General features: G+C 49.6%; 1 protein-coding gene across 1 annotated transcript; it reads left to right on the top strand.

Annotated features, from left to right (window-relative positions):
• The first annotated feature begins 11,225 nt into the window (after positions 1 to 11,225).
• TMEM247 (transmembrane protein 247) lies at positions 11,226 to 15,827 on the top strand. Its single transcript, XM_059134353.1, has 3 exons — positions 11,226 to 11,427; positions 12,066 to 12,404; positions 15,639 to 15,827. Exons 1-3 carry the CDS (start codon positions 11,311 to 11,313, stop codon positions 15,825 to 15,827), a joined length of 645 nt encoding a protein of 214 aa, XP_058990336.1. The 5' UTR covers positions 11,226 to 11,310.
• Positions 15,828 to 27,532: the final 11,705 nt, after the last annotated feature.

The following is a 27,532-nucleotide window of genomic DNA, read 5'->3' as shown; positions in this document are numbered from 1 at the left end:
CTCTTCCAGGCCCCGTGGAGAGCCCTGTCTGTCCTGAATGCATACCCCATTCGTCATCGGCACCACCTGTCGGGATGTGGCCTCCTGCCAACCGGCAAGTTAGGACAAGTGTTGTTATGCCCATTTTGCAGAGTGGAACCTGTGCCTCAAGAGGTAAGAGATCTGTCCCCTCAGGTCTGCATGGTAATGGGTCATTTCAGCAGAACTAGTCCTGGTCTCCAGCTCTTCCCGGCTACCCCTACAATGCCAGAGGCAGAGGAGCAGAAAGAAGGGGGGAGGTGGCACTCACGCTCCAAAGACCCTGAGGGGATGCAGTGAGTAATGGTTGGCTCCCCAGTCAGCCAGAAAAAATAGGGCATGCTCTGCCGGAGGAGGCCTCCTGCCCAGCGCCCTCTGTGGAAGCAGCCACACCTAGGCCAGAGGTGACTCCAAGTAAACGGCCCCAGTGCCCTGTGAGAGAAACACGAGGGGGCAGTGTTTCTGGTTTCCTGGGAGGTAGCTCCGACTCAGGCAAAGGCCATCTTTGCCGATTTCTGGGTTTTCACGTTGACTTGGGGGAGTTCCGCACCGTTTGTCAGACCGTGTAGGAAAACAGTAGCCAGGCCTACAGAACAGGGCGCCTTTGTCCACAGCGGACACCCTGGCCTGGAGCCCAGCTCAGCTTCAGGGGAGGATTTAGGTCAGAAGGAAAATGGGGGTGGGGATGGCTGCAGCCTTAAAATCTGGTTTAGCCCAAGATTAGGGAGCTGTTTCCCTCTTCCCACGGTCGCACCCACATCCCCTGAAGCAGGGAGCTGGGGAGATCTGGCCTTAACTTAGTAATACGACGGACTCTGGGGAGAAAATATAGGTAGGCCTGATTAATGCTGGGGCGGGGGGGTTGGGGAGAGGAAGCTGTTTGGCAAATGCCTACCATGCTAGCAAGTCCCCAGGCTATTTTGTGGGACTGTCTCCTCTTCCAGTCAGCTCAAGTCAGAAACTGTTACTTACCTCTTTGGAGTGTGCAGACCTGTGCGGAGGTGCAGAGGGATGACCAAAGAGAAGCTTCCAGCCAACCCCAGAGGCGGCCCCAGGGCTGGGAAGGATTTCCAAAGAAATGAGCTTCACGAGGCAAAAACGAATGTTGTCCTGAGTCCTTCAGAGTTTGAGGAGTGTGTCTGCTTTATATTAAGTTCGTTTTCCACAGCGTTTGAGAAACTACTCCAACATTGTTTATGAGGAGCAACCCCCTGACGACCCGCTGTCATAATTTCCCTTCAAAGACATTTTCCTAAAAACTCCTCTTCACAGGGATTGGCCAAAAGCCAGTTCTTATCAGCCATGCGCATTTATAGGGTCAGCAAATGGGTTTCAGGTTCTAGCGTCTTTTACAAAAAGGGGTCAACTACGCGAGTTTGACTCTGAGGGCCGCCAGGCTTTTCTACTGGCCTCGGCTGTCATCTTCTGGACAAAAGTGGTACTGCCTCCAGGGAGAGGCCTCTTCCATGGGCAGAGGTTTCTGGAGCGAACTTGAAAATCCGCCAGCGGAGGGCCATTAAAAAAACAAAAAACAAAAAACAAACAAACAAAAGAACAAAAAACCTTTAAGGGCCGGGCCGAGAGCGCACTCATTGATTTCACGTGCTACAGCAAACTGCACTGAACGATATAGGATGTTGTTGTTGTGTTTTAACCCTCTCCAATGTGTCTTGCCTTCCTCATTACTCAATAAACAGGTGGTTGAGCCGAAACTGTGTGTCAGATGCCGGGCTAGGTGCTGGGGGAGAGAGATGAGTCAGTCTTTGTCAAGAAAGAAAGAAAGAACGAAAGAAAAAGAACGAACGAAATAAAGAACAAACGAAAGAAAGGAAGGAAGGAAGAAAGAAACTTTGATATGAAGGAAGGAAGAAAGGAAGAAAGAAAATATTTTTTCTATGAACCTAAAATGTCACAAGAAAAAAAAAAAAAAAGTCCAGAAACACCTGAGAACCATTAGTAACATTTCAAGGTGATTCGTGTCACGAGGGAGATGTACCACATGCCACAAGACCCCCAAAAGGAAAATCTGCTTGGGGCAGAAAGAGGAAATGGTCTCCCCGGGGAAACTGAGAAAGTGACATTTGAGGGGTAGCGGCAAAAAGGGAGGGCCTAGAAGGCTCAAGAAAGTCTCGCTGAGTCCCACCACTGCCCTTGTTCCCCATCGTGGTTCAAACACCTAACGGGGAACCCGGCCGGGTGTCTAGAGGGGGGGGAGAGAAGCGGGGTCATGGGATCCGGCTGAAGGCGTCTCGTGGGGGCTGCGGGGCCCCTGGCTCTCAGTCGGCAGGTGTGGGACGACAGTGAGGGCCGTGACCAAGGGCGAGGAAAACGCCAGGCTGGGTTTGGATCTCAATTTGACTCTTCACAGCTGTGACGTGAGCAAACCACTTAACACCTACGAGCCACCCTTTCTTGCCGCGCACCTACGGGTGATGGGCATCCCTCCGGAGGAAATGAAACACGGACCTTCGTGAATGGCTGCCGAGCCCGTGTCAGCGCCTGGTGCCAAGGACCTGTACGGCTCTGTGCTCGCGCGTTCCCAGAGGCTCCCCCAAACACCTCCCGCGTCTTTGTTTATGAGATTTTCCTCCCCCCCCCCCACCCCCCCCAGCCCGCCACCCTTAATCTCCTCTCTGGAACACGGACGTCCATACAGCCAGTGCTATCCGATGTGGGTTGACACCAGGCATGCTCCGGATCTGGAACCCCTTCCAAGGGTCCTGTGGGCCTGCTCTTCTGGGTGCCCTTCTGATAATTCTGCAAATGGTCAGAATTAGGAATCTGAAAAACTCCAGGCCGAAAGCCTCCCGGGGAGGCCCCGCTCGGCCACCAGGGGGCAGTATTGACCAACAGCTGCTTCACAGAGTTGGCTCCCCTCCTAGGGTTGCCGGGGAGGCCCCGGAGGGTGCCCCGCACAAAGGTGAAGAGAGGGAAGCTCCTTCCTGGAATACATTTATTTGATGGTAACTCCCATGAAATGAAAGGAGAGGGTCAGATGAAACATTCAAAGAGGCTTTTTTTGAGAGCAGCATTGACGGGCCTGCACAGTCCGGAAGGCCAGCTGCGGGCAGTTCCGAAGAGCGGGTACCCCTCTGCCTGGAGAAGGAAACAACCGCAGCAGGCGTGTGCGATGCAGGGCAGGCTTAACTGCCCCGGCTTTACTCACAGAAGCTGCACCACTTGGAGGGGTTTCGATCACTTGCCAAGGTCTTGGCTTAGCTAGCAGCACCATTTGAGCCCGAACCCCAGGACCTCCATGACCAGAGCAGAACATTCTCCGCCGCACTCCACTCGTCCCTTTCGCTGACCGCAAATGAATGAATCAGAAGAGGTTACTGAGAGCCTCGTGGCCCAGGCTGGAGTCTCCACAGCCCCTTCCTGCTCTGAATGAGGGAAATCCAGAATCTCGGCCTTCAGGATGCTCTTCGTGGGAATCTTCCTCCTATCGGCAGCTCCAGTCTGGTGAGGGCATAAGCGCGCTTATATTCTGGCTTCTCCGAGGTTGCCACAGGTGGCCTCTGCTTGAACAAACCCCGGATGTGAACGGCCACTGGATGTGCATTCTTAATAGATGGGAGGAAAGCAGCTTTGTGAAATTATGCACAAAATTCCTTTAAATGGCAGAGTTCCCATACCCATCACCCTACTTCCCAAGCATTTAAAATAGTCACACATATAAGAGTTTACTTTACACGTAGCTCTATGGAAATTCATCAGCTGCTGATTCACCCACATCAAAGTAGAGGGATCAAACCAGGAAAGTGGGTAGGAAGTGAGGTCTCTGGTTCTGCTGGGTGTGTAAAGACAAACAGGAGAAGGCATAGCTCCTCGGCACTCTGGCCTGCCCGTCTATGTGATACTAGCCGGAAGGGAACCGCTGCCTGCCCCAGCAAGGGGCAGCGTGAGCAAGGCAGCTGGCCCTGCCCCACCCAGCCTCTCACCTAGCCGGAGAGATGGGACAAACACCACATCACTTTAACACCAAGCAGCCAGAGACACAAAGCACCCAGTTTCACAGGTGGCAGTAGCCAGGATGGACCCTAGAGATTGGAGGGCACTGTCGTAGTTGGAGATAAAAGAGAGAAGGTTTTGTGGGCTCAGGACACTGCCAACAAAAAGCCCGGAACACAGGCAGGCTAGGGTATGTGGCATTCCTTCTCTCTCCATCCTGATGACGTGTTCCACAAGGATAAGAGTTGCCTCTGAGGATTCGTGGTGCTCTCATCTGTACCTAACACAGGGTCAGGAACGGGGTGCGTTACTGATTTGCAAGAACTTCTCAAAAAACAGGACATTCCCCAGGGCACTGGGGCAGGTATGTTGAAAGGGAACTGAATTCCTGGCATACTCACACTGTGCCCCTTATTAAGTTACTGGCTCTCGGCTGCAAACCCAGCCTTCATTGCCCTGGTCCCTGTGCAGACGCCAGAGCCTAGAAACGCCGCTGCGCAATGTGATGCTTTGTCAGGAGAGGGCGCCAGAGAGACACCGCAGAAGGAAGGTAGGTCCTCCTCTTTGCTTACTCGCTCCATGCTGCAACGCTTGGTGGGGACAGCTGGTGACTCAACGCTGCTCAGAGTCTCGGGGACACCTCAGGGGCAGCTTCACAACAAGTTGAGGTCCTCTCCAGTGACTTCCTGCTAAGTTCAACACCAAACCCTAAGCAGCTGCCTGGTGAGTTCTGTTGACATCCCATTAGGTAGTTCCCCGCTTGCCAGCCTGGATCTACTTGACCTTGGCCTTAGTAAAGTTTTCATTGTTCAGTGGCTCCAGCCAGACCCTCTTCAGTGAGACCTGACCTCAGCTCCCCCACTTTATTCCTTCCTGTAGTTTTTAGAGTTCTCTTTACCCCTCAGTAGGCATTCTCCTGCCACTGGTTCATAAATGATTCTTTACCATCTGCCTTCCCTGTTGGAATTACCGTGTGGTTTCTGTGTCCTGATAAGGCTCTGAATGATAAAACACTCCTGCACATGCCTTCACCCACATCTCTGCGTCGTCTTTGGAGGCACCCTCCTCCACAGCTCCTTGCTCCTTCCCCAGGTGGATTCCCACCCCTGCAAAACTCTGAGCACCTCGAAGGACTTTCTCCTCTTGAACAGCCCCTGTGTCAACCAGGGTTCAGGCAGGAACACGGGAATGATTCCAAATATTTCAAGCAGGAAGGAATTTGATACAGGGACTTTGGTGCTTAACAGACTTCCCCTGTTCCTGTCGCTGTGGGGAGGTGACTTGACCTCTCTGAAACTCAGTTACCACCTCTAGAAAGATGGAGATCATAATGGCACCTAACTCACGGGGCGTCTCTGAAAAATTACGTAGTAGAGTCCATGAAAGATTCTCTGCACCCAGCACATTCTTAGGGCTCGAGAAATGTAAGCTCTTACTGGAGTTATGACGATGACTCTCTAAATGGACCAGCACACCTGCGCTCAAGGGCTGAAAAGCCACAACACGGCTCTGGGGCAGCCAGGAAGGGAAGAAGACATTTCAGCAGTGAGGCTTCCTTCCCAGACTGAAGTAAAGTCTATTGCAGAGTGGAGAGAGAGTCAGAGAAGGGTGGGTGATGTGTAGGATGACAACAACCCAGTGGCTCCAGGATCCCTGCCTATACTCAATTACGATGAACGTCCTTCACCTACACTGAGCAAAACTCTCTCATCCAGGTTCATTTTAAAAATTTTTAAATCTTTTTTTAAAATTTTTTTAAAGATTGTATCTATTTATCTATTTATTTGACAGACAGAGATCACAAGTAGGCAGAGAGAGAGGAGGAAGCAGGTTCCCTGCCGAGCAGAGAGCCCGATGCTGGGGGGGGGGGGGGGGGCGCTCCATCCCAGGATCCTGAGATCAAGACCTGAGGCGAAGGCAGAGGCTTTAACCCACTGAGCCACCCAGGTGCCCCCATTTAAAAATTTTTAATTGAAAATGTATAAGCACACAATTTTTTTCAAAACATCATAGTACAAAATGCTATGCAGTTCAGAATGTCTCCATCCCACCCCAAAGCCCCAATCCCTCAGCTCTCCCAGCTCAGAGACAGCACCATGAACCAATTTACTGTGTATATTTCCAGGCATATTGTAGGCATACACAAGTATAATGTGTTTTCATCTTTTAATACATATGGGAGCCCTGTTTTTGCTTTTCCACTGAATAATATATCTTGGAGAGCATTCCATATTTGCACTGATGCCTCCCCCCCCTTATTCATTTTTTTCTCAAGTCTTACTCTTTTTAAATATGCATAGTATTCTTTTTTAAGATTTTATTTATTTATTTGAGAGAGAGAGAGAGAGCATGGCTGCAGGGGAGAAGCAGGGAGCCTGATGTGGGGCTTGATCTCACGACTCCGGGATCATGACCTGAGCCAAAGGCAGATGCTTAACTGACTGAGCCACACAGGCACCCCCAAATGTGCATAGTATTCTTACCATAGGCATAGCACTTATTATTTAAGCAGAGCTCTTCTGGTGGAAATTTAACATTTTCCCAGTCTTTTCCTATCATAAACAATGTCATCATATCTATTGTACATATTGACTTCTTTATTTTCACGACAAAAAAATAATCTCACCTCTTAGAGCTGGAGCCCCAACAACTGTCCCTATGATCTAATATAAAAAATGCCAGGGAAGGGGCACCTGGGTGGTGAAGCCTCCTCCTTTGGCTCGGGTCATGATCCCAGAGTTCTGGATCAAGCCCTGCATCAGGCTTTCTGCTCAGCAGGGAGCCTGCTTTTTTTCCTCTCTCTGCCTGCCTCTTTGCCTACTTGTGATCTCTGTCTCTGTCAAATAAATAAATAAAATCTTTAAAAAAAAAAAAATGCCGGGGAAGGAGACGGGAAACCTGCATTCCAGTCCTGTCACAGCCAATAATGTCCTTAGCATTCAGACACCAATCTCTTTCCCTCCCTGTGTAACTCAGGTTCTTTGCCTGTCAGGCAATAATTGTACCTGCTTTATAACGGCCGCACCAGGGCATTCTGAGAATCAAATGAGACAACGAACGTGAAAGCTTGTGAGTGCTGTGCTAATATCCAAGACTCTCATCTGGTTATCAGCCAAACCTCGAATTGATTTGTTGCTCTGTGAAAGCGCCCATAAATAACATGGTGCCTGCCACACCCGGTACCCCTTCTAAAGGAAACCTCTGCCCCGCTCCCCCGCCCCACAGCTCCTGCTTGAGGACAACCCGAGGCTGCCTTGTCCCTCCCTGCCTTCCCCCATCTTCCACTTTTCCACCTCAGGGCTGAACCTGGCTGAGCATGCTGGGAGCACCGCAAACTTCCCAGTGGCTAGAACAAGGAGTTCTGCCCAGAGAGAGACAAACCGAGTCATTCTGACTCTTGCCTTTGGAAAAGTCTACCGGGAAGTCACAAGTGAGTAAGATAGGACAAGCATAGGACAGGAGACGCAGAGGGAAGCCACACAGCCAGCGTCCCAATGGGCCATTCCAAGCTGCAGTTACCAGGAAGCTGAAATTGAGAGGATGTAGAAACCCCAAATACACCAAAGCTATGATGTAGGGGGAACGTGGCAGATGTTGGTGAGAAGTGAAAGGACACAGAGACGCAGAACCACCAGAACCTGCATGTTACAGCAGGGACAGCTCAGCGGCCGAGCCCAGCATGGAACGGCCCTGGGGAGACCCAGGCCTCCCAGTCCCTGCTGGGCTCCCATGTGATCCCATCTCCTCTGCTCCCTCATGTGGCTTTACTATAACCTGCCTTTGCCTGGGCCGGGTGGCAGAGGGGAGACCCTCTTCATGCTGCCAGGAGTCCCAAATCAACCCAAGACTCATGAGACCCACATCCGCAGCTTCCTGCAGAGTTCCCTAAAGGGTGTGTGTGTGTGTGTGAGAGGCTCTTACCTTGGGGCAGGAGAAATGAGAGTCCTAGACTCCATTTTGCTTTGGAATATGCAGCTCTGCTAATGAATGAAGGCAGTTTCGTGGAGGTCGGCCTCCTGAGAAAAGGTCAGGGTGGAGAGGGGCCGAGAGCAGACGTGGAGAGGAAAATGGCTAAGAACGAGCAGTTGAGGTCATACTCATGCAAATGCTTCTTTCTTACCTGAATTCCACCTACCCTCCATGGTACCTCTTCCACCAAACCCTTCCCAGCTGCTTCAGCCATCTTGGATGGGTCTTCTTAACTACAGTGACTGACTACATTGCCTTATAGGTCCCAATACTTCATCATCCTGCCCTGTAGCCATTCAACCTACAGCTTTCTAGTTCTTTCCACTAAAAAAGCAAAACACATTTCTCCCCTTTTCTTGACTTTGATTTTGGCTCTATGGTCACCTTATATTATTGGCCAAAGCCAATAGTATAAGATGAAGTGATGGTGTACCAATTCCAAGGACTCTTGTGCTTTTTCCGTTACCATGAAGAGAGCATGCCTAGGTTAACCCACTGTTCCCAAGAAGAGGATGAGGCACATGTGGAACGAAGTTGCTTTGGACAACCCTCCTAGTTGAGCCCAGCCTAGATCAGCCAACTCTCAGATGCCTGAACTAAATAAATGTTAATTTTTTATACCACTGACATTCTATGGTTGGTTGACAGATAACTGATACAACTACCCAGAGCACATATTGTGCTTTTTAGTACTTTGTTATTTTTAATGACAGTGCATTATTTGGTCATGCATCATTGTTTCTTTGGGTAGGTCCCTCCTCATTAACATCAGACAAAGAAAGAAAGAAAGAAAGAAAGAAAGAAAGAAAGAAAGGATCTCCACTTAAATTTGAATTTCTGGAAAACAAGGAATAATTTTTTTTTACAGTAAGTGCATTCCATGCAATTTTTAGAACACATTTACACAAAAAAATTACCTACTTGGCATCCAAATTTAACTGGGCATCCTGTGTTTATCTAGCAATCCTACTTCCAGTGCTTGAGGCTATCTCAGCATCTTACCCAGGAACTCTGATCCTGTTCCCCTGGTAATCGTCATAATGCTGGGAAACAAAAGCATGGTTGTCAAATTGCAAGATTTGTAAGATGGTAGATAGTAAGCACTTTCTCGTCTCCAGTGACAGACCCACCCCTTACGATAATGGTGACGATGGTGATGATTTACTTAGCCTCTGTCTAGGCAGGTAGCGGGCAAATACACTACCTGGTTTTCATATCCAGGCTTCATAGTGCAGCCAAATGGTAAATCTCACCCCTATGTATCAATGAGGACACTGAGCCCCAGGCAGGTAAAATCACTTTCCGTTGGCCACACAGCTAGTAAGCGTAGTAAAGCTAAAATTCACATGCAGCCTTCTCTCTTTCCAGAATGCAATTTTGTCTCCAACTCCTGAAAAGGTGTTCTGTCATTTTCATGAAAGTGAAGATGGCAACATATGTACCCCAGCCTCCCAGTTTCTGTGTTGGTCCCTCTCAGACCATTCCGTGAATAAGGGGAGTTGTATTAGCGTGTGAGGGTTTCCACAACAAAGTACACAGCACCACAGAATGGGAGTCTTAAACCACAGAAATGTGTCTTCTCACATGTGTCTCCAGTCTGGAGGGTGGATGTCTAACATCAAGGTGTCATGGGGGCTGGTTCCTTCCAAAAGCACTGAGGGAAGGGTCCGTTCCAGCCCTGCTGTAGTAATTTTGTCTCAATCTGACTGGGCTCATAGGGTGCCCCAATTACTTCTCGGTGTGTGTGTGAGGGTATTTCTGGAGAGATGAGCATTTGAATTGTTGGGCTGAGTAAAGCAGGTGGCCCCACCCATTGTGGATGGGCGTATCTAGTCCTTTGAGGGCCTGAGTAGAATAAAACCACGGGAGATGGGTGCCTGGGTGGCTCAGTCAGTTAAGCATCAGACTCTTGATTTCAGCTCAGGTCATGATCTCAGGATCCTGGGATGGAGCCCCCCATTGGGTTCTGCACTCAGCACGGAGTCTGCTTGAGGATTCTGTTTCCCTCTGCCCCCCGCTGTTCGCTCTCTCAAATAAATAAATCAGTCTTTTTTAAAATTTTTAAACGGGGCACCTGGGTGGTTCAGCCGGTTGAGCATCCGATTCTTGATTTCAGCTCAGGTCATATCTCGCAGTAACGGGATCGAGCCTGAGTCAGGCTCAGCACTCAGTGTGGAGTCTGTGTCAGATTCTTTCTCCTTCTCCTTCTCTTTCTACCTTCCCCCTCTGCCCCTTTCACTCCCACTTGGTTCTCTCTGTTTAACTGCTTGAGCTGAGCTATCAGTTTTCTCCTGGCCAGGGACTGGGACTTACACCCATAGCTCTCCTCCTTATTAGACCTTTGGATTAGGACTGCAAATTACACCATGAGCTTTCCTGGGAATCCCACTCACAGACAGAAGTGGCAGAATCATGCCATTTCTGCTCAGCCTCTGCAATCGCAGGAGCCAATTCCTTATAATAAATCACATATAAAAATATAAATATACATATTTATTGTTTTTATATTAAAATATATTTGTATTTTTATTTAAGATATTTGAAAATAAATATATATATATTACATTTTATAATTATAAAAATTATAATTATAAATTATAAAATTATTATAATTATTATATATCTTATAATTATTATATTTTATAAATAAATATACACATATTCAAATATATTTATTTGAAAATAATATATATTTCTTTTCAAATATATTCAATATATAGTCAAAACAATATAGAGATAGATAGATAGATAGATAGATTCTCTGGAGAACACTGATACATGCCTCTCTCCTTGTAGATGGTCGTCTTCTCCCTTACATTCAGTCCATCTTCCTTCTGTGCAGGTCCGTGCCCAAATTTCCTCTTCTTACAAGCATATCAGTCATACTGGGATAGAACCTACCCTAATGACCTCATTTTAACTGAATCACTTCTAGAAAGGCCCTCGCTCTAAATAAGGTAATACATTCTAAGGCACTGGGGATTAGGGCTTCAACATAGGAATTTGGGGGGAGAGACGATTTAGCCTCCAACAAGGTTTGTGGAGCTAGCTGAACTCATCCTGATGCAGTCTGCCTTTAAAAGAGGGACCCAATGGAGATTTCAGATGCCGGAACTCTGGATTTCAAGTGGTGGAATTCTAGTGTCTAAAGGAGTACCTACAGTGGCAAAGGCCCATCGTGTAGTTCCTAACAATGGGCCTCAAAGGTGTGTCACAGCCTCCACCAAAGGGGCCCTAGCAACTAGTAGAATGTGGGTTATTATGAGGACAGGGGATTGTGATGGTGGCCCGACTATGGAATCTGGTGAAACCAAATGTTAGTACCTTCAAAGATGTCCTTTGGCCCCAATTGGCAGCATTGTGGTTTTCTGGATGGCAGCAGAGGACAGAGAAATGATGGAAGCCCGGGGAGCAGGAGAAAGCTGCCCAACCTTCCCCAAGGCGGCACCTGATGACCCCATGTCTGAAGGGAAATCAAGGGCTTCTTTGGTAAGGGGCGGGGGTGGATACCTTGTTTCACTGCCCCCGCCTGTCCCTACGTGGGGAGGAGGGTGTCATGGGGACACGTGATAGGAGCTGAGTGCTGGGGGATCCCAGAGAGCTACTAAAAAGAGCAAGTCACATGTACCCCGTCCCCCCAGCTGTCACCAGGGACCAGGTAGCCCTTAGTAAGATTGTGAAATCATCTGAGGCTGGCTTTGGTCTCTACCACCTCCCTCCCCATTCAGGGCCCTGTCCTCCCTCTGCGAATAGGACCCTGCTCCCCCATAGCCCTTGTGTTGGTCCCCTACACTGGGTTTCTGACTATCTCAAAGTTAGAGTGGGGGTGGGAAATTTACCAGGAAGACAGACTTCTGCCTCAACTCCTCAAGCCTCTCCTTGCAACTTGAGGGCACCCTTCCCTCATGTCAGGGTGCCCTCCCCTTCCCTGTGACGCTCAGGGCCTGCTAACTCCGGGTGAGTGCACCTCTGGCTAGAGCTCAGCCTAGATCCTTACAGGTCATAGCTCTCTTCCACGACCGTCCAGTCCGTGGTGGCCGGCAGGCTGCGGAGGTACCCAGGGTGGGGCAGGGGCAGCCCCAGGCGCACTCCTCAGTGTCCCCTAAATCTCCCCTTCACTGCTCCAGGAGGCAGAGTCCCCGAAGCCAGACTCTTCCCACGACCACCTAGAGGAGATGGAAGCTTGTGAGAACGGAGGCTGCCCAGGGCCACCCAAGTCCGGGTCCTCCAAGGCTGGCTCCACCACCAAGGGCCAGGCGGGCGACGGGCCTGAACTCGGGGAGCTGCCCCCCGCTCGGGCCGCCCCGGAGACCCCGGGGACCGAGCGCAACACCGAGATGGAGCTGGAGAAGGTGCGCATGGAGTTCGAGCTCACGCGGCTCAAGTATGTGCACGAGGAGAACGAGCGCCAGCGGCAGCACGAGGAGGTGATGGAGCAGCTGCAGCAGCAGGTGACGCCCCGCCTGGTAGGTGACCTAAAAGTAGGGTGTGCTGGCAAGAGGCCCGCAGGCTCCGCCCGGAGGGCTGGGGGAACCCCTCCCTGCCCTCCAGGGGGAGCCCACTGAGCTGCTTCAGGCCTGCATCCCTCCCTGATCCAGCTTAGCGTCCTGGCAAAGCTAGATCAACTCTTGAAGGAGAGCTGACCCTGGGAGGGGCCTCGGAACCCCGGTTCCGCCTGCCCACAGCTTTCCTTCTCCGGGAAAGTCTTCACCGCTTCCTCTGTGACTGGCTTTCCAGCATTCTCTAGTTCTCTCTGTATCTCGCTTAAGAGACGGGAGACGGGAGTCGGGGCGCCTGGGTGACTCAATGGGTTGAGCCGCTGCCTTCAGCTCAGGTCATGATCTCAGGGTCCTGGGATCCAGTCCCGCATCGGGCTCTCTGCTCAGCAGGGAGCCTGCTTCCTCCTCTCTCTCTCTGCCTGCCTCTCTGCCTACTTGTGATCTCTCTCTGTCAAATAAATAAATAAAATTTAAAAAAAAAAAAAAAAAAAAAAGAGGAGACGGACAGCAGTCCGCCCAGGGATTTGGATAAAACTATCATCTCCCGGGGTCAGAGCCGCATTTGTTCCGTGGGATTGCTCTGCCTTGTTGCCAACTAAAACGGAGGCATCTCCAGCCAGGAGATGTGTATTAAATGAGGGGATAAGAAAGCCTACTTTCTGTCACATGGGATGGGAAGGGCTTATTAGCACTGTGAGGCCAGGGCCACTCTAAGTCCTAAATAGCCTAAAGATGCCATTGTTGAAAGCATGTTGCCTGGGCTTTAAAATCAGCCCTGAGTTAAAACTCTGGCTGTACTGTGTATAAACTGCGTGATATTGCACAAGAGATGAATCCTCCTTGAGCCTAGATTTGCGCATCTAGAAAGTAGTCCCCACCGCATAGGGTCCCAGTGAGGAGTGAAGGAGAGCATACATGCAAGGCACTTTGCCCTGAGCCTGGCACATTTAGGTAAGCACTCAATAAATGTTAGCTATTACCATTTTTATGTACTCATGCAATTCACTTCTTGACCCAAATGCAACAACTTACATTCATCACTTTTCAGTTTTATTGGGATGTAATGTATTAGCTATGCTTCCCAGCTCTGAGTCATCCTCACTTCTGAGAAACTTGCCTTCTGCCTTTATCCAAGTCATTGCTATAATTGTTGAGGAGGATATGACCTAAAGTAAATACCACTAAAAGATCTCCCTACAGGTTAGCAATGTTCCATTAATCAGCACCCTTGGGTTACATTTTATCCAGCTCACATTTCTCTACCTTGTCCAAAAAACTATCTTGAGACACACTGGCAGATGGTTTCCCAGAATTAAGATATTATACTACCTATAGCATTTCCCTAATTGACTGGTCCTTTTTTTTTTTTTTTTTTTTTTTAGAAAAAGAGATTGGTTTTTGCATGATTTGTTTTCAATGAACACATGCTGGGTTTTAACAATTTTTTTTGCTCACACAATACCTGCTTAATTATACACTGAATGGTTTTGCTAAGCCAAATCAAGCTTACTGAACTGATATCTCCAGAATCCATCCATTTTCCCCCTCCTTTTAAAAATCTAGAAAATATTTGCTTGTCTCTAAGATTCTGGCACATTTCCTGAGTTTTTTTTTTTTTTTTTTTTCCCTCTCTAGTAAGTTCCATTTCCAAGCTTGGGGCATTGTTCTCAGTATCGTGGGGTAAAATGTGTCAGGAGTCGGAGCCTGAAATACTTAACACACCCGAGGTTGAGATATTGTGCCTTTGCTCTCTGCCTCCTTCTAACCATATTTGTTTTCCCTTTTTTAGTTTGAAAATCTTACTCTTGCTGGATGAGCTGGAAACCCTTGGTGTATAGTCTTATCTGCTGTCTTCTGCTCAAAAGACAGACCACTGAAAATGTGGTGAAAAGTCTAAAAGGTCACACAAATGCATGTTTGGTTGTCAAAATCATAATTGTCACCCATGAGCATTTCAGGCTGAAAACGCATGCTGGCCGCTTTTGTGGGCAGAAGCCAATAGACCGGGAGCCGCAGTAGATGGGCAGACCACCCACGCAGCACCCCATCCCGCTAGAATCCTGGGTTTCCTCCTCTGGTCTTCAACTTGCCTTGGTATTCACTTTAGAAATGGCATCACCGGAGTCATTTTCTGCCCTCTCGGGTTTATAGATTTGCCCTCACATTTTCTATAGTTGTCCAAACAATGGTGTGTCCACAACCCTGGTCTTTGGTAATCGTTTACAAAGCTGTTTAATGTTTTGTGCATTTACTGGCAGGTGATGTTTAAGCCCCCTCCCCACTTTCTCTTTTTCTAGATGAATGGGTGGGGAGATTTCATTGTACTGGAAACTACCTCTGTGCGTCTGTTTCTCGCTAGGTTAGGGTAACCCGGTACCAGCCATCTGCCTGCTTACAAAAGGCATGGCGTGATTTTAAAAGATATTTTAGAGAATAAACCATGGGTGATGCCTTCTTAACTACAGATCAAAATAGTTTTGTCAGCTTTCGCTATACTTATACGTTGATGCTTTCTACAGTTAAAATGCGGGCTTGTTGGACCTCAATTGCATAGATTTCAGAAATGAGCAATGCGCAGGCAGAATCAGCCAGACGACTCAAGCTGCTTTCCCCAGGCTCGATACTGTGGAATATTGGAAGTCCTATCACCTGTCTCTGACCACCTGTCCACCAGGGAGACCCAACCTCTGGCCAATAGGCCACAGAATAACCCCTGAGACATGTGCCAGGACAAAAACAGTCAGAAACAGGCACTTGTGCCCTCTCATTGAGCAACTGTGCAGAGAACAAGGCTGAGTGTCAGGGCAAGCCATCCAGAGAACATTTCCGAGGACAGGTATGCAGATCTGGGGATCTCAGAGTCAGAGACAGTCTGCACGCTTGTGACTGGAGGCAGCAGAGAACTCAGAGAAAGAATGTTGTCGCCTGGTGCCTGACTCAGGAGGAATGAGGGCAGACTGAAGAAGTAAAGACCTAGGAGGTCCCTCTATGTGCCCATGACCTTGCTAGGGATGCTTCCGTTCTTGGCCCACTCTTCCTCCTGTAGTCTGTGAGGGGGACATGGTGACCCTTCCCTCAGGTGAGGAAGATGGCCTGCCTGAGGTCATATTCTGGAAGGGACGGGAACAGGACTGAGACCAGACCTGCCTGGTTGCCAAGCAGCATGGTTTGGCCAGCAGAGCTCTCTTCTTTCCCCCACAGTTCTCGGGAGGCCTCCAGGACCTCCTGCTCCCCCAGAACCAGTTTGCCATGTTCCTGTACTGCTTCATCTTTATACACATAATCTATGTCACCAAGGAGATGATCTTCTTTCTCTTCTCCAAGCACTACCTGTTCTGCATTGCGGCCATTTTGCTCTGTTTGATTAAAACTTTATGGTCCTACTTCTAGGTGCTTTTGCTCCCTCCATCACTGGGAACCCCCATGCCAGCGGGTTACTACGACACAATCCAAGTTAGCCCCTGGCTTGCCTCCCTCCTCCTTCCCTCACACAAGCCTCCCTCCAGTCAGAGCTTGCTGTTAGGAAAGGCTCTGCTATCAACCATTTACATTTTAGTGTGACGAACCATGTTTAGGCCTTATACAAAGCCTGAGTTCTCAGTGTGGATGAAGATGCTTTGGGCCCTGAGGGGAGGATCTCAGAAGTGACCGATCTAGGTAGGTATTTAGAGGGTGAAGGAGCTTGGGGTTTCTAGAATCCTAGAAATCATACTATGACCAGGTTGGTTTGGGATCTACCACATCTCCTCACTTGTACAGATCTTCTCTGAGGTGTGGGGTGCTGTGGTAGGCTTGTGGATAAGCCCCCCAAAGAAGTGCACATCCCAAAAGCCCAGATGTTTTGCTATATTACCTTACAGAGCAAAAGAGACTTGGAGAGGTGATTAAGTTAAAGACCTTACAGGGGAGATGAGCCTGGATTATTCTACAGGCCCAATGGTCATCACAAGGCTTTTCACAAGAGGTAGGCAGGAGGGTGACAGTAGGAGAAGGAAGGGGATGTGGCCACAGAAGCAGAAGCTGGGATGAGCCAAGTAGAGCAGGTAGCCTTTAGGGAAGGCACAGAAATGAATGTTCTCCTAGAGCCTGCAGAAAGAATGTAGCTCCAGCCAAGCCATTTTAGACATGTGACCACCAGAACTGTAAGAGAATAAATCTGAGCTGCTTTAAGCCACTAAGTGTGTAGGACTGTGTTACAGCAGTAACTGGAGACTCATGCAGGAGCCAAGCCTCCCCAGGCTCTTCCCAGCTCTGCAGACATGTCAGGATAGCAGTACCAGGCCATGGACAAGAGTCCACTTAGCACTGGGCCCGAGCAGCTGGGAGCCTGCCCTCAAGACAGTTCAAAGAGAGCTGCTGAAGCTCCAGGGAGCCCAGGAAAGGCCTTTCAGGGTCTGATGGGTAAAGGTTATCCCTACCATGGGGCAGAGCACACCTGCTCCCAGGAGGGTTGGGGAAGGAGGGCTCAAACACCTGACTGGGACCAGAGCAAGAGGGCAGGGCTGCATTAATGGAAAGTAGGAAGGAAAAATAAAAACAAAAAGCAAACATGGGCCACACAGTCCAACCCTCACATCCCAAATGCATGCACAAACGTGCACACGTGTATACACACACAAAGACGCACAGCAAATAAACAGTTGTCCAGTGCAGAGATGGACACAACCCTCCAGCCCCAAAGACACAGGCAGCAGCAACGAAAAGGAACAGACTTTGAACACCAGAGGGTTCAGAGCAGACACAAAATGAAGTGTCTGATAGGTATGTAACGAGGAGTTCAACTCCACCATCGTCACAGACCCGACCCCTCCTCTCACATACACACCCCGGCTAGCAGGTCCTCAGCCGCTCTGACCCTGCCCAACCAGGAAGGAGGACTGCAACCTGCCGCCTGCACAGGAGGCCCTGGGGATAAGGCAGCAAACAGAATGAGGGTGGAGGCAGTAGTATAATCAGGCAAGTCTGTAATGACCCTTCCTTTTCTGGGACATAGAGGTGGGCCTTTAAGAGGGATGAAAAAATAAGCTTCTGTCTCACCGGGCTCTGCGAGGGAGACTCTGTGAAAACACATGAAAAGAAGATCGGTCTGAGATTCAGGGTCAGTACACACTAGCGTGCCATGGAAGCTTTGGTGACTTCTCATTTTCCACCCAAATCAACACATTCACCCCCATTTATAGGTGCACATGACCGATATTTACCTGAAAGCAACAAAGCTGTCATTTCTCATGAAACTTTGAATGATAGTTTTTGTTATGGGTCAGTTCTCATAGTCATTGTATTTGACCCAGGATCCTGGGGTGGGATTGAGGTTAAAGGAGGAGGAAATCAGGGTATCAAAAAGATTAGGGCCCCGGGATTTGACTTGTTATAGCAGATGGATTCGAGAGTTTGTAAAAAATACCATGTGCTATAAAACCATTTAGTTCATTGCCCTGTTGAACTGGACTAAGATCCGTGCATTTTCCTTATAAATCTTCAAAGAAAGACTTAACTCCCTTGAACAGTTAAGCAGCATCACATCCTTAACAATGGGCATGAAATCTCCCTCCTAGTTCTCCTCCTGTGACCAAAGACTGACGCCAGTAGCCTAAGGTATGCCCTCTGGGAAAATGAAGACAGTTCACGGTCACTTCCCAAACCTGGCAGAATTCTCCTGGTTCAAATTCAGAGCAGAAAATCAGAAGGGGGAGAGACCACAGTGGGGAGAATTGCACAGGATAGGAAGAAGGCACAGGTGAGGATTACCAAGCAGTTAACAAGACAACATCTAACTTCTTGAGCACCTTCAATGTGCCAGGTACTTTGCTAAATATTTATGGAGATAACCTTCGCCAAAATCCTAGGAGGAAGACATGCATATGATCTCCAGGTCACAAAGCTCAGAGAGGTTAAATGACTTACCCAAGACCATCGTGGATCTTAAGTCTGACTCCCAAACACACAACCTTGCTACACAACCATGCTCCCAAGACCCTGCCTTGAAGGATTTCGCAGGTTTGCAGGCAGGATGAGGTTAACGTACATGAAAATGTAAAGACACTGTCAGCATACAGACCTCAGTGATGAAGGAAATCAAAGAAGGAGAGGTCCCTGGAGCCCGCCCAGGGTGAGAGGAAGACTTTTCAAAAGAGCAACCCACAAGAGCAGGTAGGCCTGAGACAAGTGGAAAGGAGAGGAAACTCACACAAACTTAAGATCAGGGTGGGAGTGTGTACAGAGGATGGAGGAAAACGAGAAGGATCATTCCTGCTCCAATAAATGGTGTAAAGGGTACTGTGCCTGGAAAATTGATATGGGAACAAATTTTATAGTCTTGAATGTTGGTCCGAGGAATATGAAATTAATCCCTTGGGAAATGGAATCCCTGAAGATCACAGAGTGAGTAACTCCCTTCCAAAAAAGGGAAAAAATACCTCCTTTATGGTAACCTTGTTCTTGCCTTGACCTCCTCTTTCCATTTTCAATCTGGGACCATTCTAAGGTCCTGAGTGTGAGGACTGCATTCAGTGATAAACCCAACCTCAGTGGCTTAACCAGATAGAGGCTTATGCTTCTCACATACTAAGAAAACCCAATTAAGGCAGTCCGTGACCGGTAAAACAGCTCTAGGAAATCAGAGAAGACCCAGGCTGCTTTTTGCTCCACCTTCTTAGCACTCAGCTTTTATTCTCCTCACACACGGCCTTCAGCCTCATGGTCTTAAAATGGCTGCTGTAGCTCCAAGTATCAAATCCACAACTCCAGGTCAGAAAAGACAGGGAAAAGAAGTGGCTGCTTTTAAAAACTTTCTAGGGGCACCTGGGTGGCTCAGTGGGTTAAAGCCTCCGCTTTCGGCTCAGGTCGTGATCCCAGGGTGCTGGGATTGAGCCCAGCATCTAGCTCTCTGCTCAGCGGGGAGCCTGCTTCCCCCACCCTCTCTCTCTGCCTACTTGTGATCTGTCAAATAAAAAAATCTAAAAAAAAAAAAAAAAATCTTAAATAAATAAATAAAAGTGTTCTAGAAACATCTCTTTGGTCAGATTGGGTCAGGGAGGGGTCTGCTCCTAGCTGCAGGGCATCTGAGATAAGTTTTTCACCTGGGCGCTGTTGCAGCCTTGAATAAAATTGGGATTCTGACAGTGTGGGGAGAGAGAGGTATGGATATTGAATAAGCAAATAACTATGTCTACCATGGGTAGACTTAGGCCTAGCTTGCGTTCACCCCGTGCTACGCCAGTCTTGGTGGGGTAAGACATGGGGTGGGGCACGGGTGTAGCCAATCCAGGCCTGGCCCACTATGGCACTACTGCCCTTGGGCTTCATTTACCACAGCAGGAAGGCCATGGTTTTCTCTGGACACGTGGCTGGAACAGCTCTTCCTTCATCCTGACCTCTGCCTAAGGCCCCAGGATCTTAACACATCTGGACAGCAGCCCAGCCTGGGACCTGGGGACTAGAAGGGTATGCCCCTCTGTGCCCAGCGCCCTTAGCAAAGCTGTAAGGGACAAGTTTGCTCCTAGAGTCCCTCCCCATCCTGAGTCCCAGAGTTCACAGAAGGGAGCCCAGTGGCGCCCCCCCCCCCCCCCCGTCCCCATCCCCATCTCTCTGGTCAGCCCACGCACCAAGCTGCTAAAGATTGAGGGTGTAACCCGTTACACAGATCCATTCCGATTTTTAGGCACAACAAGCAACACTAGCAGTAAAGTTTCAGGCAGGCTTTGGGAGGAAACGATGGAAGGATCTTTCTTTCTTGCTCCCCGGATGGAATCGCGCAGGTTGTAACCCCAAGCCCCGGATGGAATCGCGCAGGTTGTAACCCCAAGCCCGAAGATATTACTAGAGTCCAAGAGACTGCTGGGATCTGCAGGTGGGAAGCGGGGACAGGCTTGGTTCCAAAGGTCACTTCCCAGCCTTGCCAGTTTCTAATCCCACCTTAGCAGGTGGCTGCCAACAAGTTAAGGTTTCCAGGCTTCATTTGGATGACCTGTAAATTATATAAACTCTAACTCAGTGGGGGGAAAAAGGGACAAAAGCCTAGAGACTGACTTCAGAAATTCTAATTTAATTGATCTGATCTGTGGTTCAGTAGCTTCCAAAGTCCCTTAGCTGATTGCAAAGGGCAGCTGCATGCATTACAAAACCTAAATCCTTGCTACTAGTGATCCAGCCCCTTCAGCATTGCCTGGGGCATCTTAGAAATGGCACATCCCAGGCCCTGCCAGCCCTCACCCACTGTTACAGCCACATGTGACAATATTCCCAATGACTCTTACGAAAAGGACTACTCTGGGGGATGGGTTTCAATTCAACCTGTGGGGAAGTTACTGCTCTTGGCCTGGAGGACCTTCCAGCAGGGGGTGTGGAGGCCAGATGGGAAGGAGAAAGAGGACAACTGAGTCTGGAGCCCCTGGAAGGTCCTAGGAGCTTCCCCCAACATCTGGCACAGCCCAGGTGGCCCGGCTGCCCCTCCTCCCTCTGTGCCTTCAGGAGCCCATGCTCTGGGCTTCTGAGGAACCAAATGATTTCTCCCGGCAGACAGGGATTTACCAGAAACTTCCAGAATGCCCCCAGGCCTGTCTCTGCCTCTGTCCCTTTTTTGATCTAGCTTCCGTGTGTGTAGCTTGAGAGAATCTTGCTAATATGCATTCATTCATTATTTAAAGGTTGCCACTGTTCCTTCAGGAAGGTTAAGCATGATTAAAAGATGGGATTTTTCCATAGGGCATAGCAGAAAAGCTAGGGCTCCCACATTTTAAGCTGTTTTGGCCAAGCCTCGTTGCATAATTTAAAGTCTGTGACTTATTTGGATTTAATTAGCCAAAGGAGCTGCAGCTGAGGTTCACTAGTCAGTATTTATTAAGCACCCTCAAAGGGTTTGGGAGCTCTTCAGAGCAAAAAGCAGGATCGGCTTTGGACTTGTGCACTTCCCACACTGAAGCAGGAGGGTTTACGGATCCTGGCAGCAGGTAGCATTTTTGTTCCTCTAGGAGAACAAAGGGGTGGCCTCAAGGGGCCTGTGCAGTCACAGGACAGATGCTCACAGAAGCCTTCTCCTCAGCCCTGAGTTGGGTGGGGTGAGCCCCCTCACAGGGCTGTAGTGACAGGTAAGAAAATGCAGAGCCATTCACGTGAGAGGCCCTAGTAAACACACCTGACCTGAAGAGCCACAAGAAGTAGAGGGGACAGGCTCCCAATTTGTGGAGCCCAAGGCAAAAGGACAATGCCAGGTCCTGTGTTCAAAACCTAGGCTTAAATTTTTATTATTATTTTTTTATTTTAGTATTTATTTATTTATTTTTCACTTTATTTATTTTATTATTTATTAATTTTATTTATTATTATAATTTTTATTTTATTAATTTCTTAATAGAGAATTTCACGGTTGTGACAGCAGAACTGAAACCAAATGTGCCCTCCACCCCGACGATGGCCGAGGTCCCCCTGAGCACAGCAGGTGCCCCAGCCGGGGCTGGAGGGAGATGGAGGAGACCCTTGGGGTGTGGGGTGCCTCTCAATCCCAGCCTCAGAGAGAACATGTCCCCAGGTACCCTAGCAGCCAGAGAGAGGGCAGTGGGCTCTGTGCCCTCTGAAAAGGTGTGGGGGCCCCTGGAGCAGACTGAGGGGTGGAGGAGCCTGCGTCTGGTGATCTGAGGGGAGGACAGGCCTTCTCCAGGCCAAGGGTGCCCATGCCCACCTGCCAGCTCTAGAAGCGGAGTCTGAGTAGCGGGCAGTTCCAGGCCCTCGGGCCCTGCTCCAGGCTCGCCAGCTGCCAATCACAGGGATAAGAGAAACCTCAGGCTTTCCAACTCTGACTCTAGGGCTCTACCCCCAGCCCCATTCAGCTGATCATTTTTCTCTGGGCTAGAAAAATCCCCAAGTAAGAGAATAAAGTTACACTTTTTACCCCTCTGAGCCTCTCTTATATCAAATGACAGTCACTTTCCCCCAAACTTCTCATCAAAGGAGCCTTTGTAGGGTCTTAGGGCAGAGAGCTGGCCTTGGAAGATGGCCACCAGGAAGCCCTCCAGAAAGTGCTGAGCAAGGCAAGCCTGGATTTGCCAGGGGGCGGGGCTGGGGTGGTGGTTTGCTGGGAGGGGGTGTTTCAGAAGCTGTTCTCCAGCCGAGGAAGGGCCAGGTGGGACCTCCCAAACATGGAGCCTCTCTTCTCTCCCCCGCACCCTGCCCAAAATGTGGGCGCTGGCTGTTAGTGTGGCTGCTGGAGACCTACCGGTGCTTAACAAATAAATGAACAAGCCAATAAAGGAAAGGATGCAGTGGGCAACCTGAGAGAGGCTCCTTGAGCTAAAGCATTCTTTGAAGGCTTCTAAGGGAGGGGTGCAAGCTCACTCAGAACTCCCTGGGGATTCTGCCCTGTCCAGGGCACTTCATGTCATCACATTTTAGCCCCTCCCCAGGGAGCCCTGTGACTATCTCCACTTTGCATCTGGGAAAACCCAGGAAGAGAGGTTCAGGAGTTGCCTGAGCTAACTCAGCCTGAAGGTGGCAGAGACTAGGTATGGCAAGGAGAAGGAGCCAAAAGTTGATTTATAAGAAAAACCCAAATCTATGTCTCGTGGGCTTGGGTTTGTGAGTGAAGATTCAGAGCTACCTGGATAACACACACGAAGAGTGCTGTGACTGTATTTCAAACGGTAAGGTGTGGACCCACTGGGTCTCTTCAACTGTGTCTACGGAGGGGTAGCAGCCTCAAAGGTATGGGCTTAAAAAGCTACCTCTGAATTCTACCCAGTCTCTCATTTCCTCCCACCAATGGCTGTAGAGGAAAATGTCTCTGAGGGGGGACAGGGATGTAAGTCCTCTCTCACTAGCCTACCTGGTCCATGCATCCCACCATTTTCCTAAGAGGTGAGAGGGAGATACACGCTCAAAGCCCTGGAGAACTTCATCTGGACCCGACCCAACATCTACTGGGTCCCTCAAGTCAGGTGAGGGAGTCTGCAGCTGGCCTGGGGGGTCTCCTCTCTACAATCAGCCATGCTGGGCTCTGTGCAGACCAGGATACAATGGCAGGCATATGAAAGCAGAGGGCGGTGGTCAGACCCAGAGAGAAACCTAAGAGTTCACTCTCACTGACATTCACTTTTGGTGATTTCTGTATCCTCACAAACCCAAATCACCCGCCGCACTCTCCCACCCAGCCCACTTCAGTACGTGACGGCGTGGGTTCCTAAAAAATGATGAACTTTGACTGGAAGACTCTGGAAGCGTGGCAAAGCAAAGAAAGCTCACCTGCTTTCAGATAACTCCCCTAAGCGAACCACACAGTGTGGGACAGTCCTGATGCTCCAAACAGATCAGCTAGGGCCGGAGTCAAAAACTGGGATATCGGGGGGCGCCTGGGTGGCTCAGTGGGTTAAGCTGCTGCCTTCGGCTCAGGTCATGATCTCGGGGTCCTGGGATCGAGCCCCGCGTCGGGCTCTCGGCTCAGCGGGGAGTCTGCTTCTCTCTCTCTCTCTCTCTCTGCCTGCCTCTCTGTCTACTTGTGATCTCTCTGTCCAATAAATAAATAAATAAATCTTAAAAAAAAAAAAAAAAAACTGGGATATCGGGAGGGCCCATGTGAAGCAGGTAAAACAGGGAAGCTGCCCAGGTGTGGCTAACGGGAAATGATGGGCCAGCAGGAAGGAGGCAGCCTCTACTCCCCTCCCTCCCACCCATTTTCACCAAGTCAGGATGCTGACCCCGTGTCCATTCAAGGTCAGGCAGGAAATCCAGGCTCTCTATGTGATATTTGCTGATAGTGAATGGAGTTGGTTTCTTTCTTTCTTTCCTCCTCCTTCTTTTATTATTTTTTTAAGTTTTTTAATTGTTGCAGCCATACTGTGGACCCACTGGCTCACAGTCCCTGAGCTTGAGATGTGATTTCCTTTATGATAGAGTCTCTGCTTCACTCAGACACTGGCTAGGGGATTTCTTTAAACAGAAAGCTCTCCTAGTACAAAAATAGAATGGGATTCACTCCAGCACTGTTTAAGAACGGAAGCTGCAGCGAGGGATCCTTCTGCCCTCCACAACTGTCTTGCCTTGAGGTGTTTCAAGAGACAGATCTCTTAATGCATTTCAAATCCAGTTAGAGTGGCAAAAATCTAATTTCCATACAACTGCTTGAAGGAAGATGGGAATGTGGCTCAAGCCTGGATCAGGATTAAAGCAGGGGTAATGCAGGGGCCTGGAAGAAGGGAAATGAGGCAAGAGAGTGGGTTGGGGGTGGATGGTGAGGCTGGGTGCCCAGGCTGGGTGAGGTGGAGGGAGGCAGGCAACAGCCCTGGGAGGTTGATCAGACAGAGAGGTTGGGCCTGGGGACCAGAGCTAGCAGGAGAGGGGAAGAGGGGGAGGGAGCATCATTAATTGTCATGGCAACGGAGGAATCAGGAAGGGGGAGGAAAAGTGAGGGGGAGAAAAAGTAGCTCTGAGAAGAGCTCCTTTGGGCTGCTGCCTACAACCAGCTCTCTCCTCTCTACCCAGGCACCTTGACTGTGATTCCTCATCTATGGCTCCCCTCTAATATCTCCCCCACCTGATTCTGCTCATCCCAGGCACAAATAAATTACTAGGAAATTACCTCAAGGATGTTTAGATCCCAAACATGGGAGGCTGGATGGATACCTACTTACTCTTCTTCTGGGCTTCCAAAAGCCCTCTTGAATTGAAAATATGTTGTCCACTGACCTGCCCTAAAGCCTATAATCTCACCATCAGCAGAACATTTCTTGGATAAGGATGTGCTTATGTTCCATTACAAAGCCTCATTAGGAAGGCTAACATTCTGGATACTAATTTCTAGACTCTCCTAGGGCATGAATTGATCACACGGAGGAGGGATCTCCACTTCATCCTTGGCATGTCCACCAGTAGGGTTCAGACATAATCCGCACATGTACCATAAACTAGTGGGGCAGACCCCAGACGGGCCAGGTCATAGGCTGGCTCCAGTGATACGCACTGTGTGTGTTCACCATTGCTTTTCTTTTGGGGGAGCTCTGTGTTCCCTTATCTTGGTCCATGAAGTTCAAAGGGGCTGATTTCCAGTCAAGAGTGGACCCAAGATCCAGACCAGCCACTCAGAGCATTCCGTCTCCTGGTCTGAATGATTAGTTTCTGTGTGGGCACGTGACCTAAGCCTGACCAATGAGTCTCAAACCTGGGACTTCTGCTAGAGCTCCTGGAAGATAAGCTCTGAGCAAGTGGACTGTATATCCACCGTGGCTGGTGGCCATCTTGTTCCCCTAGGGGAAAGGCTGCTTGAGAGAAAAGCCTACAAAGAGAAAAGCAGAGCCAAGAAGAGATAAGACACTGACAGGGAGATACAGGTGGGAAGGAGATGGAAAGAGAAGTGAGTCCTTGTTGGCCCCAGGATCTACTGGAAATAAGAGACATCCCTAAAGCTTTTCAGTTGCTGTTAACGTCGATTTAAATTGGGTATCTGTCACTTGGAGCCAAGTGTTCTGAGTCACACCAGGGCTTTCCCATTTGGCGAAAGAAAAAAGGATTAAATGAGTTGGAACCTGGGACTGGCAAGCGTTAATGGAGGATGTATCATGGCGTCTGCTCCCAACCTGTCTGTGGAGAAAGATGTGGAGATGGACCTAAACCTGGGAGTTGGGGAGACACGGCAAGAGGTAGAGTTCTCACGTGCACAACCTCAGCAGGAAAGGGAGTCATCTCTCCACTTCCTGAGGGAAAACAGCCCTGTTCTAGCACCACGAGGGGTTGGGGCATCTCGTCCAGAGTTGCTCTTAGCACTGTGGATATTTTGAGCCAGATGGGGAGTGGGGGGTAGGGGGTTGTCCTGGGCGATGTAGGATATTTAACAGCATCACTGGCCTCTACCCGCTAGATGCCAGTAACAGGCTCCCTGTTTTAGTTGTGACAATAATAAATGTCTCCAGACATGGCCGAATATCCGCTGGGGGTCAAAATTGCCCCCAGTTGAGAACCACTGCTCTAGGGTTAACCTGGTCCCATCATGTCCAGTGTGATTAACGTCTACAGACTGAAGGCATGACAGGAAGCCAGAGAATGAGAGAGGTGGGAGAGATGATGGTGGGCTGGAGGAGCCTGGTTCTTAAAGAAGGTGGCATCTGAACAATGCCACAAAGGATGGGTAGGATTTGGCTAATCTAGCTCGAAGGACAATGCTCCAGGGAGAAGAAACTGTTCAAAGGCAGGGGTGTGCCCCACTTGGTCATGCAGGTATGCGTGCCCAAGTGCCCAGCTGAGGAGCGAGTGGGAGCTGAGATACAGCCCACCTTCCCATGGCCAAGCCACAACCCTGGGCACTGGGCTGTGTCAATCCAGAGGAAGGGGAACCTTTGTCTTAGTACAAAGGTTTCTCGTGTGTCCCCCACCTCATGGGCTCATGGTACCATATCTGTCCAGAGGGGGCCTTCCTCTACTGACACACATGTGCCACAGAGGTCAGCCAAGGCCCCACAAACGAGCACACCCTGGGACAGGAAGGAAAGGCAAGCCAGCCAAGTAGCCACACTCTGTCAGCGGCTCTAGCTTTCTCCGGCCCTGGTTGGCCCCATGGCATTCTCTCCACTCTGACTGTTCTGTGGGGAACCCCCACCCCCACCCACCGCTGGCCTGCAGAGGCCCTGCACAGAAGAATGAGAAGGAAGTTCTTTCGAGAGCTCAAAGTAGGCTGAACGAAAAGGAGAAGGCAAGCTCTGAGAGAAGAGCCTGGTCTGGAGATGGACCGCAGCCAATGTGCATGGGCTCAGATCACTGCTGCTGCTACCCCTCCACAGAAAGACCATGCGGACAGGCTGCCACTCCTCAGGGAGGACCCTCCACCAGAGCCCTGCCCCTTCCTGCAAAGAGACTTTCAGAACCTCTCCGTTCTCCCTTGCCCCACTGTTTCCCTTCCTTGGCTCATCATTCATTCAGCCGTGGGCTAGTACAAACCAGGGTGCAGGAGATCTTGGGGATACTGGAGGATCATCACAGGGCATGATTTGGGTGCGGGTCATTTTAAGAGCCTCACAGGACGAGCCCTCAACTTCCACCTGGGCTCTCCCCTGTAAGCTCTGAGCTCACAGAGGTCCGAGGTCACGGTCCAGGGATGCTGCTGGTTCCCCTCCTACTTC

The sequence above is a fragment of the Mustela lutreola genome, chromosome 9 (assembly GCF_030435805.1).
Source record: "Mustela lutreola isolate mMusLut2 chromosome 9, mMusLut2.pri, whole genome shotgun sequence".
In the NCBI taxonomy this organism is placed as follows: domain Eukaryota; kingdom Metazoa; phylum Chordata; class Mammalia; order Carnivora; family Mustelidae; genus Mustela; species Mustela lutreola.
Note: the sequence above shows the minus strand (reverse complement) of the source record. Positions and strands in the feature narration are given on the sequence as shown.